The sequence below is a fragment of the Aythya fuligula genome, chromosome 6 (assembly GCF_009819795.1).
Source record: "Aythya fuligula isolate bAytFul2 chromosome 6, bAytFul2.pri, whole genome shotgun sequence".
In the NCBI taxonomy this organism is placed as follows: Eukaryota; Metazoa; Chordata; class Aves; order Anseriformes; family Anatidae; genus Aythya; species Aythya fuligula.
The window spans coordinates 10,708,722-10,727,393 of NC_045564.1; the positions used below are offsets into that span (position 1 = coordinate 10,708,722).

Here is an 18,672-nt window from a genome sequence, read left to right on the forward strand (position 1 = left end):
TTTCGCACTCTAGGCACTCATGCTGAAAAGAACTGAAAGATCATTTAAAGTCTAATATACAGAGAGGTAACTAAACATATGCTTAATTTTCAGCAGAAGAATTATCCCATTGAGCAAGGCACAACTCATTAAGGTATTTTACCATAACTTCAAGCATGTACTTGAGCTGGGTTTTGGTAAGTTATATCCTTGAAGCTAAGCATGGGTGTCGTTATTCCCCTCAACCACAGCACGAATGAACAATTTCCCTTACTGAATAAAACCCTGAGAGAAAGCCTAAGGATGAAATAAAACCAAAGGATGAGCACATTAGGGGCCAAATATATCAGCTGGGTAGCAGCAACCATAGGGGGTCTTCTGCCTTGTGCTTCGCCGTATCCTCACCCAAGCACTTCGCAGTGACAGGGCCAAAGTACTCAACACCCTTCCAGATTAACTTGTAGAGGCTGATAATTTAGAGCTTTGTTTGAGCAGGCTGCTTGCTGGAAGTAAATCACATGCTGTTGGCTAAGGATATTAAATAATGAAAGTGTTTTCTAAACCTCCTACCAGCTTGCTGGCTGCATCTTTCCTACTTAACGACTTGTGTCCAGCTTTGCCATTTCTCAGGAGCTCTTTGAACCCCGATCAGTACAGACTTCTGGAAATCTCCAGACTTTTTATGTCAGCAGATCAACAGAGTAAGTGACTTAGCGATACAGGTGACAGCCATGCAGCTATCAAACAATTTTACATTTTAAATTCAAATAAACAGAACTTAAACCCTGTTTTACTTCTCTAAATGATTAAACAATATGGGACAACACCAAGCAAGCACTTCACCAAAAGAAGTGAAGATTTGAAATTCTACATTGTTTAATAATCAGGCATTCTTGGAGACCTTGATTAAAATATTCTGCTACAAAAGGTTCTTTAAGCATCAAAAATGAGCCATTCCCATTTGAAAATTATACCAATTCATCCAATTCCTTGAACTTTTGAAAACTCCAATCAGAGGTAGGCTGCTTGATGAGTATTGTATCAATTCCAATACAAAGTTATACCCTTCAAAATATAAGGGACTGAAAAAAATACCAGGAAACTGCATCAAGAGTTTTCTACATGATTGTTACAAAAACCTCTGAAAAGTTTATTCAAATATCTGCATCAAGATTCTCATCCCAACAGCTCTTAGCAAGCAGTATGATTCACTGTGGTTTCCTAATCCTCCCCCCTTTATATTCCAAACTTCTCTGTAAACACAGGCTAAATAATTTTTTGTCCTCGCTCTGTTGTATTACACATTAGCATTCACACACATCTTTGCACGTACTTTTTTACATTCGCACCAATAAATGCCCACATGCACGCTCAGTTTAATCATCACCTGAAATCAAAACAGAACCAAACTGAAAAATATTTGAATCCCTCCCGAAAACAGAAGTCGCTTTCTCTGCCCAGATCTGCTCATACCATAGGAAGGCTGCACAGAGAGATGTTTCACAAACAGGAAGCCCAGGCTCTGCAAGCCAAGAGCCCTCAAACCCACCATGTCACACAATGGCATTTCTGCTCTTGCCTATACAAGCAATAGACTTTTCTTTTCTTTTTTTTTTTTTTTTTTCTCCCCCCCTCTCCTTTTTTTTTTTTTAAATCATGACTTAAGCTGAACAATCATGTACATTGAAGCTATTTTCATCACTTTGTTAGGGAATGCGCAGGAACTCAAAGGGCCTGTTTAGATGTGCTTTGGAGTTGCTGAATGACAGATATTTAACTCTGCAAACATGAATACATTATATTGCTCGAGGACTGGGATCCAACACCCTACACTGCTTCGAGCAAAATGCACTGGGTCTGCATGCCTGTTCAAGAATTTCAGAGGTCTTGAAAGAGATGAAATTGTATCCTAAATCGAGTTTGCAGGCATTCCTGGAAGTACATACCTCCACATAACACATTCCCTGTTCTTTGGGCTGTGAGGTCCTTCAAAAACCTACGCACGCAGCAAAGCATGCGTGACACTTCAAACACATTCATGCAATGCAAACTGAATATATATTCAAACGTATGTATCTGTGCTAGAATGCTTTGGGTACAGAGAATGCCAACATCCATGTACGCTGGAATAACTTAACGCGTAATTATCTCTCTCTATCTTCTTAACATGCAAATACTCAGCTAAACTCCCTTTCATGATTGTTACTGTGTTGAGTGGCTACTTCCCAAGCACATTTCTGAAAACTTCCTAGGGAAATAATAGCCCTGCTTGTTAAGCCTGAGGTGCTCTGTCTATGTTCCTGTTAAGCCACTCTTATTTATGTTAAGTATCTTCGAGAGCCAAACCTCTTGCGAGCAGGGCTGTCCAGCAGATTCAGAATCCACAGGAGGGACAGTCTGACAATGAAATTCAAAAGAACCTCTTCTTTTGTTGCCTATCATTAACACAATCTGAAAATTATAGTCCACAAAGCAATTTTAAACAATTACATATAGACTGGAGCTGCATATATTAAAGAGGCTACGAAATGGATTGAACAGCATAGAGCTGAAGACTGAGCAAGACCTCTGTGAAAGCATCCAAGAAATAGTATTGAGCATCGCATCTTCCTTTCGTGTAGCAGATCCTTCGGACCATGACCATATTCTGCAAAACCCCTACAACTGGTTGCTTTGCATCTGAGGGTCTGTGTGTATCAATGTCCTTCCACATTTGTGATTAATTAGAAAATATTCACTGATTATAAACACTCAACGGCTCTGTACCGGCAACAGCATTGAGTGAAGTTTAATGATATGTGAGATATTGTTGGTAAACGCATCTGCACAGCTCTATGGACAACCCAAACCAGGCCAAGCGAGTCAGGGCAACGACACAAACGATATTTCACATGTGAGTATTTCATGTCAAAGGCATTGACGCAGAACTGCTGCGGTGTTCAATACCCTTAAGAGATCTGTTGTTTTCAAGCAATGCTTTTAAATATTTTTAAAGGAATTCGCAAACCTTAATAATACCAAAGGAAGTGCTTAAAAGCAGGCGTGTCATTTAAGAGACTATTTCAGCATCTGTTACCATTTAATTGGTTTGCCTGCTCACAGTAGGAGCAGCAAGTCTATCTTCTGCAAGCCTCGTTTGCGTGTGTTAAATCCGAACACCACCCAATTAAATCACATTACAAGTATGTGCGTAAATATCTCTGTAACTGAATTGGTAACCTATGAGATGATATACAAATAAATACTAATACGTAATTAATTTAAAGGTTTTCTCTTTTTTTTGTGTGTGTTCTTTTTTTTTTTTTTTTTAATAGAATGGAAACTAAAATCTTCAGCTTGTCCCTTAACAACTGAAGGGCTTCATTTAAAAACCTCCCACTGCAGTTCCACAGCCTTGCTGCTGCCTGCCCTCCTCAAAGGCTTGGCAAAACGAGCTCACGTCTGCCTGCCTGCGACTTATCACTGAAGCATGCCCTTAGAAAGATTTGTGAGGCCTCTGAGGCTCTTTCTTCCCTCTCCATGCCTTGAGTTAGAAAGCAAAGCACTGTTCCTCTCCCCACCACGAAACAGATGGAGGGAAGATGAGGGAATGGCAAGCCTGAAAATAAGAGGACGGCCCCCTGTGCAACAGTTTGTATGCTGCCTCTCCGTGTTGCACTTCTGGAGCATCACTGGAAAGGGATCTTTAGATAAATACAGGCCACAATAAACCTTAAAGAATACATCTGTATTCAGAAGGGTCTCAGCATTAGCTTGAAACAAGGTGGGAAAAAGACTGAAACCTGGAACACAACAGCTGAATAACCTCCCGCACCACAGCTGGCCCTGTAACTTGCACGATGCTACGGACTGCTGCTCTTTGATTCCTCTCTGGATGCTGGATGCTTGGAAAAAGAAGTTAATTGAAAAGTGTGCAAAACATAAGGAATTCTGACCACTCCCGAATTTATTTTCCCTTTTCTAAGGGATTAAATTCATCTATGCTGACAATTCTATGTGAGCTTTCTCTAAGGCCAAAAGATCAAAGATTCTGAAGAAAGCATTCATTTACTATCCTTAATTCTAATTTAATATCTTTTTAGCCTTAAAAGTTAGGCATTTTAACCAACTGGAAAAAAAAAAAAAGGCAGAGAATACAGTGCCTCACAGGGTCTTCAACTGCTTTTAATAAAATCCCCAACTTTCATGGTGAGTCTCAATTAAGAACAGTGGAAAATCAGTTATCTCAGAAAAAATGATTTATGTTGTCTTGAATGAAATTCAGTTTCTCCTATTTCTTCTAATATCCTTGACACCAACTCAATGGACTTTACCTCTGCATAAACTACCAATGTTTCACTACTTTAACCAGTGCCATAACCATACAATTTTGAAGTCTCAGATGAGATTTTCACAGACGTATTAAAATTGCTCAATCTCACCCTGGTGGAATAATGTTAGAATTTTCCTGCCAACTACACTTCAGCATTTCTGTACTGGCTCATAGCTGGGATGTCTTTCAAATTTAATTTCAGCTTAGTTTCTCACTTTTGGAAACATCATCTGACTACAAACTCATCATCCCTGTATACATGTTTATTGCTTAAGACTTAAAACATTATCAGATGCTCAACTTGAACACAATTTTCACAGCAAAAGTTTCTTGGCTTTTGTCTTTCAAAATTTCATGAACTTTATGGTCACTAAAGACAACATCCTAAACATTTTTCTTATATATATATATAGAGAGAGAGATAGATATTTACAATGCTTTAGTAGTGAATGTTTTTTCTAATCATCTCAATTTTTCAGATTTTCTTTTATACAATAAATAAGTGAATTTCTGGAACTGAAACTTGTACCTCAATGCCACCTGTAACACTGGTTATATTTGCTGTTTGGTGTATTAGAACTAATCAAAGAAGTCATTGTTTCCACGTAATTATAATATCACCTGCTATCTTCTCACTCCACATAACATTCGGGTTTTCTATAGACCCACAGTTGAAAATTTTCAGTATAAAATGTGGATGTCAGGGCAATTATGGTTACAGTAGAGATGGAGTGTACCTCAAGTTTCCAGCAGTTTACAGAGAAGAACCAAGTAAACAAAACTTCCATCTTTAAGAGGTTAAGATGAGAAGTAAGCATTAAAAACCTTACAAATACACTGCTAGTTCAACTACCTTGAGTTGCAATTCACTAAACATAAAACCTAATTTCCCCATTTTCTTAAAGTTTCATAACACTTGGATGGACCAAATCCTGAGTAAAAATCTATACAACTCATAAAGGTTGATCTTCACAGTAGAACATGTGTTTGAAAAATCACGGAATAAAAATGAGAGCAAAGACCCCTACTCACAAAAATACTCTTAACATCACAGAAAGTGTTAAAACTTTTCACACTGAAACCCTCCAAAAAATTAATTTTGGTCATTTCATCAGCAAAGTCAAACCCTAGTTCTATCATTGTTACAGCTGACGAGTAAACATATCAGGTCTATTCCCCACAATTCCAGCAATTGTGAAAAAGGTGGCACCGGCTGAATCGTAAAGATAAGCCCAGTACCACTTACCCATACCAGAAGCGAGGGTCACTGGATATGCAGTGGTTGAGATTCCGGTGTGCCAAAGCCTTCTTCTTATTTAACACAAATTCTTGTAGTTTCATCTTGACTTCTGTGCTTGCCACTGCACCTGAAATGTCAAAAATAAAAATAACAAACAAAAAAAAAAAGGTTATTTAATGAATTGACTTTGGACAAAAGCTGAAACAAAAATTTGCATACTTCAAAAATTAAAATTTCTAAAAGGATTCAGGATTAGATCTTTGATTCTCAGTCCAATAGAAGAACTTTTTTTTCAAGGAGAAGAACAAAGTGCCTCCAGTAAGGAGCTCTCTTTCCACCCCCCCCGGCTTTGCATATAATCACAACGTATGTTTGAAAATGGAGATTTAATCAAAGATTTATCATTTTTCTATAAAAGATTTCTGAAGAGGATTTTTACACTTGCATAGAAGTACACTTCGAATAAAGCACTTGTACTAGGTATTCCAGCTTTCTTTTAATCAAAGGTATTTAAGAAAAGGTCTTGCGTACACTCAAGTTTTTAAATGTCACATCTGCAAGCAGAAGGGGAATGAAACGAATGTCTCATATGTAGATTTTGTCTTGAAAAATCTTGTAAATAAGGACCTCTTTGTTCAAAAGTATCTGTGTACAATAAGACCTACATAATATTCCAATTCATTTACAAGTGTGCAATCTATTTCTTCAAATAGAAAATCTAACATTTAAAGAAAAAAGTCAGTAATTTTGTAGTGTAGAGTTAAAATGTCAACTGTGTAATTTCTAATCATTATTTCCTCCACAATAGAGACCAGTCTGTTTTACTGTGATGATGGATTAAAATTATCATTCAGTTGACAGAACAGATTCGCAGGCAGAGTTCCTGATGGAGTAATGCATAGAAAGTTTGGCAAGGAGAACATGTGGAAAATGATGGTTCATCTATACCACAGGGTAAACCACGAATTCCAAAGGAAAATATCTGGGCTACAAGAAAATGAAAAGGCCAGGAAAACCGTCTGCTCTTCTGGGAGTAGAAAACTCAAAATACGACAGGGTGATCTTTTGTCTCCTGGATCCTGCTCAACAATGTGGTGCCATTTGACAGACTAGGGAAACATTTTTTTAGATCTCCACAAGAGAAGTAAACTGCAATAATTCTATAAAGCAGTGCCTGAAGATGTAATATTGCTCAACCACTGAAGCAGAGTTGAAAAGCTTGAAAAATTGCTTTTTTGGAGCCCCACATTTCTCACTAGTTCTACAAAACGTAGGTTTGGCATGCACCCCAGCAGGAAGTTCAACTGAGGAGCTGGAGATAAAATCGTGCAGCGAGCCACATGGCTAGACCAGAATAGGTGACAAATTCATGCATAAAGGCCTTATCTCTCCAAAAAGTGTCATCTTTGATCTATTAACATTTTAAAAATAATCAAACATGGCTGGGTTCTATTGGTTTTGGATAAATCTGCCATTATTTAGAAGATCTGAAGCCAAGCATTTTTGGATCCTGAGGTTTGCAAAAGTTTCCCTGGCACGTCTTCCTCCTTAACTAGAAGCTGAAGAGCCCCACATATGCTGAACAGGATAAAAACACGTAGGCCTTCTCTTTCCTGGGCAATGCTGGAGCCATGGACAAAGCTTTCATGCAAGAAGTCCTGACCATTACTCAGCTCTTGACCCTTGAGAGTTGAAAGATTAAATATATCTATATATAACTCCCTTTTAACATACTATATATGCAGTGATATGATACAGACAGAAGTACTCTGCAATACCCAGCAAAGACATTAAAGAGGAGGAAGCCAAAGGCGAAAAGGCACAATCTGGCCCATACATGACGTTATTTATACACTGTGCAGGGGTACAGGCAAGGAGGACAAGAGCACAAGCCAGACATGCAAAGCTCGTATGTATGGAAAGTATCTTGCTTCTACAGGCAGGAAGCAAGACACTGAACCCTAGGAGAAGTGAGAGACCATGGCAGAGAAAAAGAAGGACGAGAGGGAAGGAACTGGTGAACAAGAACTGGTTGGGGCAGCAGCTGCCCGTGGTGTGGAGAACCAAGCTGCAAAGCAGGCAGGTACGCTTCAGAGGGCCCAAGTGTTTGAGAGGAGCAGGGAGCAAAGAGCAGATCAACTGATAAGGACTGCAAACAGAAGAGAGCCCCGATGAGCAAAGTACTACAGACAGGATGGGTCTAAATCAGGAGATCGAGAGCCAAAGGATTGAGCCAGGCTACAACCAGAGAGCAAAAAAAAAAAAAAAAAAACACAACAAAAGAGGTTATATCCTGTCCCAGAATTGAACTACAGCTGAATATGGGACAAGGCAAGGGCAGTGGGAAGAGAATACTGGAGGTCTGAAGCAGGACCAGGCTCCTGCAAGGAGGAGGTTGCACAATGCAAGAACAGAGGAGCAGAACAAATGGAAATTAATGAGAGAAAGCCCTTAATGATAGTGTGGGCTGATCGTAGCCAGCCAGCCTGTAGGAGAAAGCCTAAAACAAGCCACAGTCAAAGGCTGCCTGAGCAGCAAGGGGTTGAATGGTCCATGCCTTGAAGGAGGGAGATGGGAAGACAGATTAGGCCTGTCTGGAAACACTGATGCACAGGACTGGTTTTAGGTTCAATTGTAGCAGTGGAAAGACGGGACAACCATCTATCACTCCTTACCCTGCACAAAAAGCACCTTCAGTTTCATGTGGGTTTTCCTTCTTTTCTTAGAGACACGCTTTTGATCAAAAGCTTTCTGATAGCAGATTTCGGTTCACAAGGGATGGGGTAAGGATCCCGAGATGAGAAAGCAAGCATCTGGTATTATGGTAATCTAGCTCTATTTGAGCGTTGACTTCTAGAAGGTACAAAGCAATCTATTTTTCTCTTACAGTGATGGGGGAAGGATGGAAAATAAACTATATTCTTCATCTATTACACACTCCTCATTTCAGATTTGGACAATTTTAACTGTTACGCTTAGCAAAACTTTCTGATGTGAGAAAAATAAGTATTCTTGAGAGCTTAGCTGCTATAATGATTATACACTATAGTACTTCTTAAATAAAAGTATTTTAAAAATAAAACTGTAGCCATGGGAACTGGATCTTCAACTTAGCATCCCCAAGTTCTGTTCTTCCCTCTACACCTATGTTTCATCCAAAAGGTGCTTCAGATGCTTTTGTCATTTTACAAGAGACCCAGGAATTTTTGTTTATTGTAAATTATCTTAATGAGAATAGACAGGTATCAGCCATAGAAAACATTGATACCAAATCAACAGTTGATGAGAACAGCAGGGTGAAGTGGACGTGCTTATAGCTCTCACCCAGTTCAAACTCACTGCCTTTATTTTGGAAAACAACAGAAAGCAGCCAGAGGACAGTGGGAGGAATCGCTTGTGGCAGCCAGCTGCACGCTGAAGAAGCCAACCTGCATTGTCATCATCCTTTACTCACTCCTGAAAGTCACACCGCTTCTTTTTCTTTCAATTCTGACCCTTTGCTTTCTTTCCCAATACTTAGAAGAAACAAACAAAACACAATAGAAATGCACACACGTGCTGGAGCTCCCATGAACCGCTTTGCTAAGATATTGGGGTAGGTCTGCCTGTTCCCTCATCTGAATGCAGCTTCAACAGCTTGTCCTTGCAAGATGCATACGTAGGCAGTGGGGAATTCAAGCTTCTGAAAAAAAAACAAAACTTCCTGTCTCCTAGACCCCAGCCCCTTCCTGCTAGAAAAGTTGTTCTTGGAGCTTTATCTTGTCACTGGTCCCCAGACAGTACCTCATCTCCTGGGACCATTTAGCCCTCTCTGCTGCTTCCATTACAGGCTTCCTTGTGTCATTTGGAATGAAGACCCTAACGAGTTGATAGCACAACTTTGCAAGGTATTTTTCCTTCCATTCACTTCTAAAAGAAAACAGAACAAGCAAGCAAAGTGTCTTTGATAAGGGGATTTGTGAGGCAATAATCGTTTTACTGAATCTCGTCAAGTGCATAATAGCACATGGGAAAGCCAACCACAATCTGCACCTCATGAAAGAAGTACTTTCTGAATGAAAACACTTTAAAGCTAAAAACTGAGAACTCGCCTACATCCTAAAAGAGTGAAATTAAGAAAAGTAAAGAAAAAGAAAAGCAGCGTGCATCTGGTGTATTTTATGGTTTTAATATTCTGCCTCCATTAGGAATGCTGCCAAAAATACTTCAGAAAATGTTAAATCAAATAAAGAGATGATACGCTTCCTTTTGAAAAACGCTAAAACGGCATTTAGTGAGACAAAAATGAAGATAAAGCATAGAAATAAATTTCTCTTTTACCCTCAGTACCTCCTAACCGTTTACACAAGCTCCTGTGCAGCCAGGCCCTGTAGAAAGGCTATCAGGAAGGCTTCTTCAGCTTTATAATGCTGCTTTATGGCTTCCATTCATTTACTCTACCTGTCATCATCAAAACAAGGGAGCTTCTGCTACTTACTCTCTTTTCCTTTCTCTTTGTTTTTCAGCTGTTGAAGTTTTTGCTCTCGGTGCTGCTTCTCCAGCTCCTGCTCCTGTCGGTGCTGCTCCAACTTCCTCTGGTGCTCCAGCAGCTCCTGCTGATGCTTCATTGCCAGCATCTCCTGCTGCTGCTGTGGAGAAGGGACGAGGGAAAAGGAAAAAATTAACAAAGTCAGACTAATAGAAAGTAAGACAGAAGTCACCATCAGTCAACAACGATGCTGCTTAGGTCACAGAAACAGGAAAGATGGCATTTTTGTCGTGCAGAGGCTCTGCATGTTGTGTAGCCTGATTTCTGGTTCACTTCATGCTGTCCTGCACCACTGCCCTGCTGAAACCTGGCACACGTGGATCCTTCCCCACCCCACCACAAAATACTGTGAGTTCATCTTGGCTTGGCTTTTCAACCTGCTATTTCAGCTGGACATTTGCTTTCTCTTTATTGAGTGTTTTAACCAAAACCCCCAATACAACGTCTTAACTACACGTACTCTCTGAGGGAACATCACTGAGCTCCCTGGTCACGCGCTCGAACCAAAATATGCCATCACCAACGCCAGCTTTGCAAGACCAGTTCAGTTCCCTTGCGCGCGTGCTTTTCTGAATAAGCCTTTAATTATATGACCTTGCACACTGGTTTCTCCAAAGGTCCTTCTCTCTCTCGGTGTATGCAGAAGCGTTCCCACACACCAGGACAAGTCTCTCAGTGCATCGTTTTAACTTCATCAGACGCCGGTCACTTCCCGTCTGCTGCGCAAACCTCACACCCTAAGCTAAATGCAAAAGGACTTGGCTTCCTTGTGGGCACGATACCACCTGCTTCTGAGCTTAATTATAAGAGAATTGCTTCGTTAGAGAGGAATCTTTCCATAGTCTCTCAAGGAAGGATTCACCCCAGCCCTCTCAACTTGCACACATCCATGGGAAGAACCGAGAGCCGGGCTGCCTAATTAAGGGCAGGATTTGCAAAGCTTTCATCAGATGGGGTGTCCAAGAGTCGAAGCACCAAAGCCTGGTTTACCATTGTGTTTTTTCTACAAGGCCTTCACACAGCAAACAGTCAACAAGATGGGTAACTTCTACCTGGCACTCACAGATACATATTTTTTATTTTTAACTATTTTTAACTGCCATCTACGCCTCTCGACCACTGTCCTTGTCCACCCCCTTACCCCCTTAGTCCTCCCTTGGGTCTCCAAATCCAGGCACAGCTGGTGGATGTGTGTGGGGTGGTGCTCCCCAGCCTGAAGCATCCTCTGTGGGGATCTCTTTGGGGATCAGAGGCAGCAAGTCAACCCACAGGGCCCCCTGCCAGTGCTCAGATAAGACCCCATGCTTTGACAGCCAGCCAGGAGCAAGCAGGGCTGCAGAGAAGCAGGTGATGAGCAGCAAACCTCAGCACCTCGCAGCTTGGCAAGGCGCAAATGGATCTCCATGGGGCTTGCAAAAAGCGCTTCCCCAGTGAAAAACCTCGAGTTCCACTGAAAATCGCTTTTTTCTCTAAAATCCCCTTATCCTAAGAAAGGGCACTATTCCTTTCCCACCTCCCAGTTTTGTTTGCACCCTCTCCAGCAAGACACACACTTACTCCAGAGCTCCCCAGGCTGCTCCGATTCCCCTGCACACCCCTCTGGATGCAGGAGCACGCCGGCTGCCTGGCGCGGGCGTCCCGCTCCCTTTACGCTGGCCCGCACTCTTTATGTTGGCAGCTTATAAATTAGCAGATTGATTTTAAGCTGGCAGTGTTAACCTTCAAAACCTTTCATGCTGCATACGCTCCGGCCATCGATGAGACTTCTCCAAGCCTGGGCTTAATGGGGGTCTGTGCTCCGATGCCACCCACTGCTCGGGGCTCACGAAATCCTGGAGGTGGAAAGGGACGGGGCCAGGCCAAGGCTATTAAGGCAGGGAACCTGCTCCCCACAAGCATGTCTCACTCCATCCTTCTTCAATCCCTGACAACATATGTGCATGTGTATGCAAGACTTCCACCCCACAAACACTGATTTTTTTTTTCCTTCTCCTTTTTTCAGATTTTCTATTTATGCTTCTGACAGCAATTCCTCGTTTTAATCTGTGGTATTGTGCATTTGTACTATCAAAGTTTCAGCCGCGGCTATGCTGTACATAAAATTATACAATTCTATATAAAGATGCAAAAAAATAATCTAAGTGGCACTCTACAATCTGCCTGGCTATCTGCTGGAAACCCTGATCGAGGAGTCCCTGCTGCTGCTGGCTCCAAGCAGGCAGACTGTTGTACAACACCGAACCCAAGCGAGCAGAATTTGCAGTGCTTGCACCTATGCTTCCCTTCCTAATTCTATTGAATTTGATGTAAACAACATAAAAATCAGACTAAAAAGCTACAAAAGTAAATAACCCAACACGCACGCATACCAAGAATGAAAAAAAAAAAAAAAAAAACACAACACAGAGAAAAACAGTTATTTTTGTTTTATAATTAAGCAGCAGCTTCCACTAACACATCTCCATTTGGAGAAAGACTATCTTTTCAGACTTCCAACAAGTCCACCACATGGTGGGCTTTTATAACCTAGCCATAGAAAGTATGCAAATGAACAATATTTAATGCACAATATGTTAAAACAGGTTTTGTTATTTTTATGAAATCAGGAGCCTTTTCTCTCCATCTGCAGTCTCCTAGGCTTCGCATGCGATGCTTCCCGCAATGGTTTACATACATTATGATGCTTTAGAAGGAACTGTGCTTTCATTGACATCTGTAGTGAAATGTAAATGAAAAAAACAATTTGTAGCTGGGTGGCTTAGAGAAATTTCATTAGACATGTATTGTTTCGGCCAATTTTGACCCTGGTTTCCACAAAGACCCTTCTCGATACAGTTTTGAAACCTTTTCGGAGTTGAAAAACAAAAATAAAAAAATTAATCACCCCCCCCCCCAATTGTACCAACGAAACCTGACATTGGTTGTTGTCTGCTGAAGCCTCAGAAAACGACTGAAGGAAACCCGCTGTGGGGCTCCGTCTGAACTGTGATGTCTTCTCACAGCATAAATATTTCTCCACAATTAGGGCTGAAAACCAACGACCCAGACGCTATTGACAGGAAATATAGGGTGTGCCGGCGCTGGCGATGCTGCCGCACAGCCCGCGCACGGCTTTCACACCCACTCCGAGGCCCGTGGATAAGGATTTGTGATGCTAACCCAAGGTGAGGCTCGTGTTGCTCATCCGTGCTGATGCTGTTATCCGTGTTGTTATATTAAAGCCATGGGGAACAGACCCATCACACTGAATCACAGCGTGTTTCGGGGCAAAAAAAAAGCCCTGCGCAGCTTTAAAACCCTAAGCTTTAAGAAGTCTCCTGATGCTAGCCTGTGCCCCAGTTTCCCTTTTATATTTTGAGGGTTTGCAATTTAATTTTCTGATTAAAAAAAAAAAAAAGAAAAAAAAGAAAAAAAAAGGCTCTGTCTGCTGTTGCTTCGCAAAAAAGACCCGTAAACAGCAAGGGAACCCACTAAGGACTGACTAAACAGGAGAAACAGGAAATCTGATAACAAAAAGCTGCCCTATGCACAAAATAAACTGAAACTTCTGAAAAATACGAGCTTCTCTGTTTCAGTTAAAGCCATCAAGGCAAATTTTAACAGGTAGCAAACATTCAGCGCTGCGTGTGGTTAAGTGCAGAGCAGCTTCGTCCCCCCTCCCGCACCCCACACTCAGCTTCTCTGACAAGATAATGCCCACACGTTCTGGGCTCGGCCTGGCCTTTACCCTCCACTTGATTATCTCAGTGGAAAAACAGCCTACAGATGTCTAAAGGCAAAATGCTTCAGCGCTGCGTTTCAGCGGGACACAAGCTCCCACGCTCGGGTCTTTTGGAAATTGCCTGAGTTAGGAGATTATAAGCATCTCTTGAGCTGCAATTCACGGCACACCAAGAGACGCTTAGGTGGCTCTGATAAGGATTATTAATTACTGTGCGTAATCTTGCTCACATGCCACGCAGTGCACTGGGTCTCTCTCGCTGGCACAGGAATCAACGCCGCCGCCGCAACGCCTGTGTGTTAATTGCGCGCAGTTGAAGTGGTGTGTTTAGCTGAACTGCAAGGAAATTTAAATATTTGTGAAATACGAAGTGATATATGCCAAGGGAAAGCCCGTGCGTTCAGGCTAATTCAGCTATCGGTTCGAGGAGCCTGCCGTGTGACAACCAGGCACACTGCGCTAGTGAGCGCAGCTAGGAACATCTGAGCAAGGTGCTTTTGCCAAACTAAATATTTGTAAATATTTATAACTATGGGGATTCCTGCATATGCTTAATGTCACTGCTTCCACTATTTATGAAAACTGCACAAATGTTCAACTGTACCTGTAGTTAGTGTTTCTGGTGCTCCTTTAGCATATATTAATATTAATAAATGTAATAGGGAAAATGTAGAGCATATCCAGCTATTTATCAGTTTTCAGCTAGCTGTAAGGACTCAGCGGTGCGGTGGATTTTGCCATCACCCTCCTCAATTGTCTTCAGTTCTCAAGCACGTCTACCTGGAACACACACTAACACCTTATCAGTAAGCACATTGTAAACTTCCAGCGCACAAACAAACCTCTTTTTAAGCTATCTGGAGCTAAAAGAGTTTCTTTAGTCATCACAACAGAGGCGGCAAGGTAGAGCTCTGAAAAATTCCAGCAGCCTCAGCCCAGAAGAAAGCCACGTGCCCTCCTGGGAAGCGCGTGGTGCTGACAACAAAAATCCTATTTACCGGAAAGAACGAGGACCTGTTTCATGAAGACGTGTTGCATTAGGGCTTGCATAACCACTCCTCAATTTGCTAGATGAGCAGGAAGAATTCAGATCCTTCCTGCATCCTTGTATCTCTCAGACACCACCTTATCCTCTCCTCAGAAGCCAGACTCTGCTCTCTGCCCACACTCTTATTCCTTCCCATGCAACAGCCATTTTAAAGGTGCTTCTGCCATTTACTTCACACACCATGGTAAAACTGATTAAAATCTGCAGAGCAGGAGAGGTTTTGAAGCTTCCACTACGGCTCCTAGGTCTTTATAATAGATATTTTGCATGCTTTCCCTTACTGCAATTAGTGGAAGGCAGCGTAAAACTATCTGTACCCAGACAGCTCACCCTTACTCATGAAGCTGCAGATAATCACACATGTAAGCACGGGTGAGCAACAGCTGCCTTTCCTACTGCTGATAAAACTTTGCTGTGAGCCAAAACAGCTTAGTGCTGTGTCCACCTCCTAGCTTGGATCTCAACCTAAGCCTGAGCTCACCTACGGAAGGTGCCACAGCACGGTGGGACATCACCGCAGGCAATAGCTTCAGAGAAGTCGTAAGGATGTACAAGCGAAGCACTGGCCTCAAACGTGACAGCTTAATGCTGGCCAACACCAAGACCACCCCACCGCCTTCTCAGCACCTGCTGAACACGCAGCCTTAAAGGCTGAAGCTTCAGAGAATCGTCCTCTCGCCTCGCAGAGAGTGAGGCTGGGGTTTTGCTGCAAAGAGTGATTTACGGTAAATCATTTGCATTAAGATTTTGGCAAATTCCTGCAGCTTTGGGGGGAGGTTAATTCAGGTATTTGAAAGGCTTTGGAACTCAGATTCTGTAACATGAAGGAAAATTGTAAGCGATAATCAATCTGAACGCTGAAATAAACACACATCAGATCACCCCACAAAGAATCAGAGCATATTGGTGGACAGAAAGTTTTGATGTGTTTCTGGGAGAACCTCTGCTGTTTTGGGTTATTTTAGATCAATTTCAACGCTAGCCATTCTTTTGGCTGGGTTCTCTGCTTCGTGTCCTCTCCATCCTGTTTACTGAAGTCTCAGGCTCTTGCTTCAGTTTCAGGATTCTCTCTCTTGGCTTCATCACTGTGGGTTTTAATTCCAAGGGCAAAGCTAGTCAGGCTGCACAGAAGATATCTTCTGGAGTACCGGAGACAAGTCAAAATTAATAGGTTGTACTGGGAGAGGAGGGGGGAAGAGTTGTGGTTTTCAGCAGAAGCCAAGTAGCAAGGGCTCCTAGACGCAAAAAAATTGAAAGCACAGCTCGGAACAAACGTCTATCACCTCTTTTCTTGGACATACCACCAAGTGAACGTATATTCAGCACGGCCCCTTCCAGCTATCAGCCGGGCTGACGGCAGGCAGGCCCGTGCCAGAACTCCCCGCAGCCAGCCTCTCCGCACTACGCAAGAAAACAATCCTTCCCCGCTGACAGCTTCCTGGGCAAGAGACGGATCTCGGGTAGACATATCCAACTGAGACTGTCTGGTGTTCACGTTTATGAGGCTCAAATGTCTTCAGGAAAGGGAACGAGGGCTAAGTTTCCCGATCGCCAGCCCTAGGTGAAAAGATCTCACGTTATTAGTTTGGCAGTTTGTATGTGCATATAGGCTGCTGTATCTCCATTCCTTCTACATCCTATTACTACTCACCTCTCCCCTAAAAGGCTGAAGGTTTGTACAGCTGCTTCACCCCTCTAACTTCTGAATATCTGGAAAGCTTGTCCTGAGAACACATCTGTTAGTGCCTGTTGCTCCCTGACTGCCCCTTCAGCTCTGTTTGTACATTTTCCAGAAGCAGAGCACCTGACAGCCTAGAAAGCAGTGAGCCACATTTGTAGTACCTAATATATTCAGTTCCTTCTCCCGTTCTTCTCTCTAAAGGTGGGGACAGACAGGCAACTCCTTTGCATTCATTCCACTGTATTTTAGATGTTGGTTTCTGAAGGTGAGGGTAAATCTGTACGCCTTGCACCAGGAGCTGGGAACACGCAAGTCTGACCATGATGAAAATTGGAAGCCTTCATAAATCAGAGCTGTACAATTGCCCTGAATAAGCAGGAGCCCTTGTTGATTATGTGAGATTTTAATGTGCCAGGAGTGATCAGACCTCAGTCCTCAGAGAAACTGTTCTGTCTTCTCCAAACTGCTTCAGGGTGCGGGGAGTGGGGGAGCTGGAGTGGCAATGTTACACTAAAAGCACCGTCAGGAATAGACATGCTGGGCAGAGATCCTGTAATGGGAGAAGCTACAAGAGCTGCTGTTGGATGCCGGTCATTCCCAAGGATGAAATGTGAATAAAGAAAAGGAGAAGCATAGCTGCATCCACTGATCCACCAGTCCTGGTCACCCACGTGAAGGAAGAGGAACAGAGCGACTGAACTGGTGAGCTGGCAGGCATGAGAGGAGGGGAAGGGAAACCTCAGCTTCAACAACTGCAAAGCCCTGCACAAAGGGAGACGAGACAGGGAGGTACCTTACATCCCACCCGCTGCGAGCTGAGAAGCACCTGAACAAAAAGACTGGTGGGCAGCAAGAGCTGCTTTCGGCTGCTTCTTTGATAACACGCCTCCCGAAGAGGAAAAATAAGGCCTTAGGAGTCGATCAAGGACCTACTGCAACATGCTAATTCCGAGCAGCTTATCCTCCAGAGAAGGGCAGGGAAAAAACAGGGCGGTGGAGCAGACTGCGAAGCCCTTTTCTCTGCTAGCATCTGAAACGAGGCAGCGATAACCCAAGTGCCTTCTGCAGCTGAAGGAAGGCTGCAGACTCCTAATGAATGGCCAACCTCATCTGATGCTCACGCAGGCGCAGCAGAAGCATCACGTTTAAAGGTAACGTGCCACCACCTTAAATACCAAACATTTATCACCCTTACACACCATCCCCAGTTACACAGGGAACGTAAACACGGAGATTAAGCCCCCAACATTGTTCATACTGTGTGTAGACAAGTGAGGTTATTCACAGTATGATTTACATTTTAAGTGCAACTCCATCCTCCCATACACCAGCTGAATTTTGTCAGGAGACCATATACAGTAACAGGAATTCTCAGTTTATGAATGTTAATTTAATCAGTGATGGTGTATATTAACAGGTCACCATTCCTGACATATTAGCAGGATTCACTTGGGTATTTCTTTACTCCTGCCTTGATTATCTGTGTTTTCTCTTAGAAAATCTCCCATCTATTTTTATCTAGTTCAAAAAATAAGATAAAGTCGAAGTAGAAAATTTAAGTGTGAACTGCAAATACTCTTTTTTTTTTTTTTCCCTGCTGTTTATTTCAAAATCCTAACTTAAATAGAAACCATTATGTCTTTAGCTTTAAAAATAAAAATATCAGTGTGCCTCATGCTATACCAGGAGGCAAACGCATGCTACAAAGGGTAAAAGAACACCAACTTAACCACTTCAAAAGTTGTTTGGACTCCACTGCAAAAAACAAACGTGCTATCAAGTAAGCAAGATCCTCTGTCTATTTGTCAGCCAGTGAACTCTGCCACTTCTGCCGCTTACGTCAGACAGGCAGCCTTCAGAATACCCAGGAGTCAGCCCAACTTCAGTCCAACTTCAGATTAAGTAGCAAGAAAATGCATCATGTGAGGTCTTTCCTGGGCAAGGGGCTTCAGCGAAGGCACGTGGAGCAGCTGAGCTCACAGGGCAACAGATTTCTCATCTCCTGCTGCTGCCAAGCCTGAAAGACCCCGTGTTCTGCTGGAAAGCTGGGAACCCCCGGATGAAGGACAGGAAAAATGGTGCAAGGAGCACAAGGCTCGCTGGACCAGCCAATTCCATGGACACCAGTGCATGGTTTCACGGGAGGAAAGCCACCAAGTCCAC

The 18,672-nt window shown here is 42.6% G+C and overlaps 1 protein-coding gene across 1 annotated transcript in view; it reads right to left on the reverse strand.

The window, feature by feature from the left end:
- LOC116490575 (histone deacetylase 4) overlaps window positions 1-18,672 on the reverse strand; it is a 207,768-nt gene that overhangs the window by 88,571 nt on the left and 100,525 nt on the right. Inside the window, exons 4-5 of the mRNA XM_032189907.1 lie at window positions 10,009-10,156; window positions 5,538-5,658 (exon numbers count right to left, since the gene is read on the reverse strand). Of these exons, the coding sequence (XP_032045798.1) occupies window positions 5,538-5,658; window positions 10,009-10,156 (269 nt within the window). The remainder of the gene's footprint in view (window positions 1-5,537; window positions 5,659-10,008; window positions 10,157-18,672) is intronic.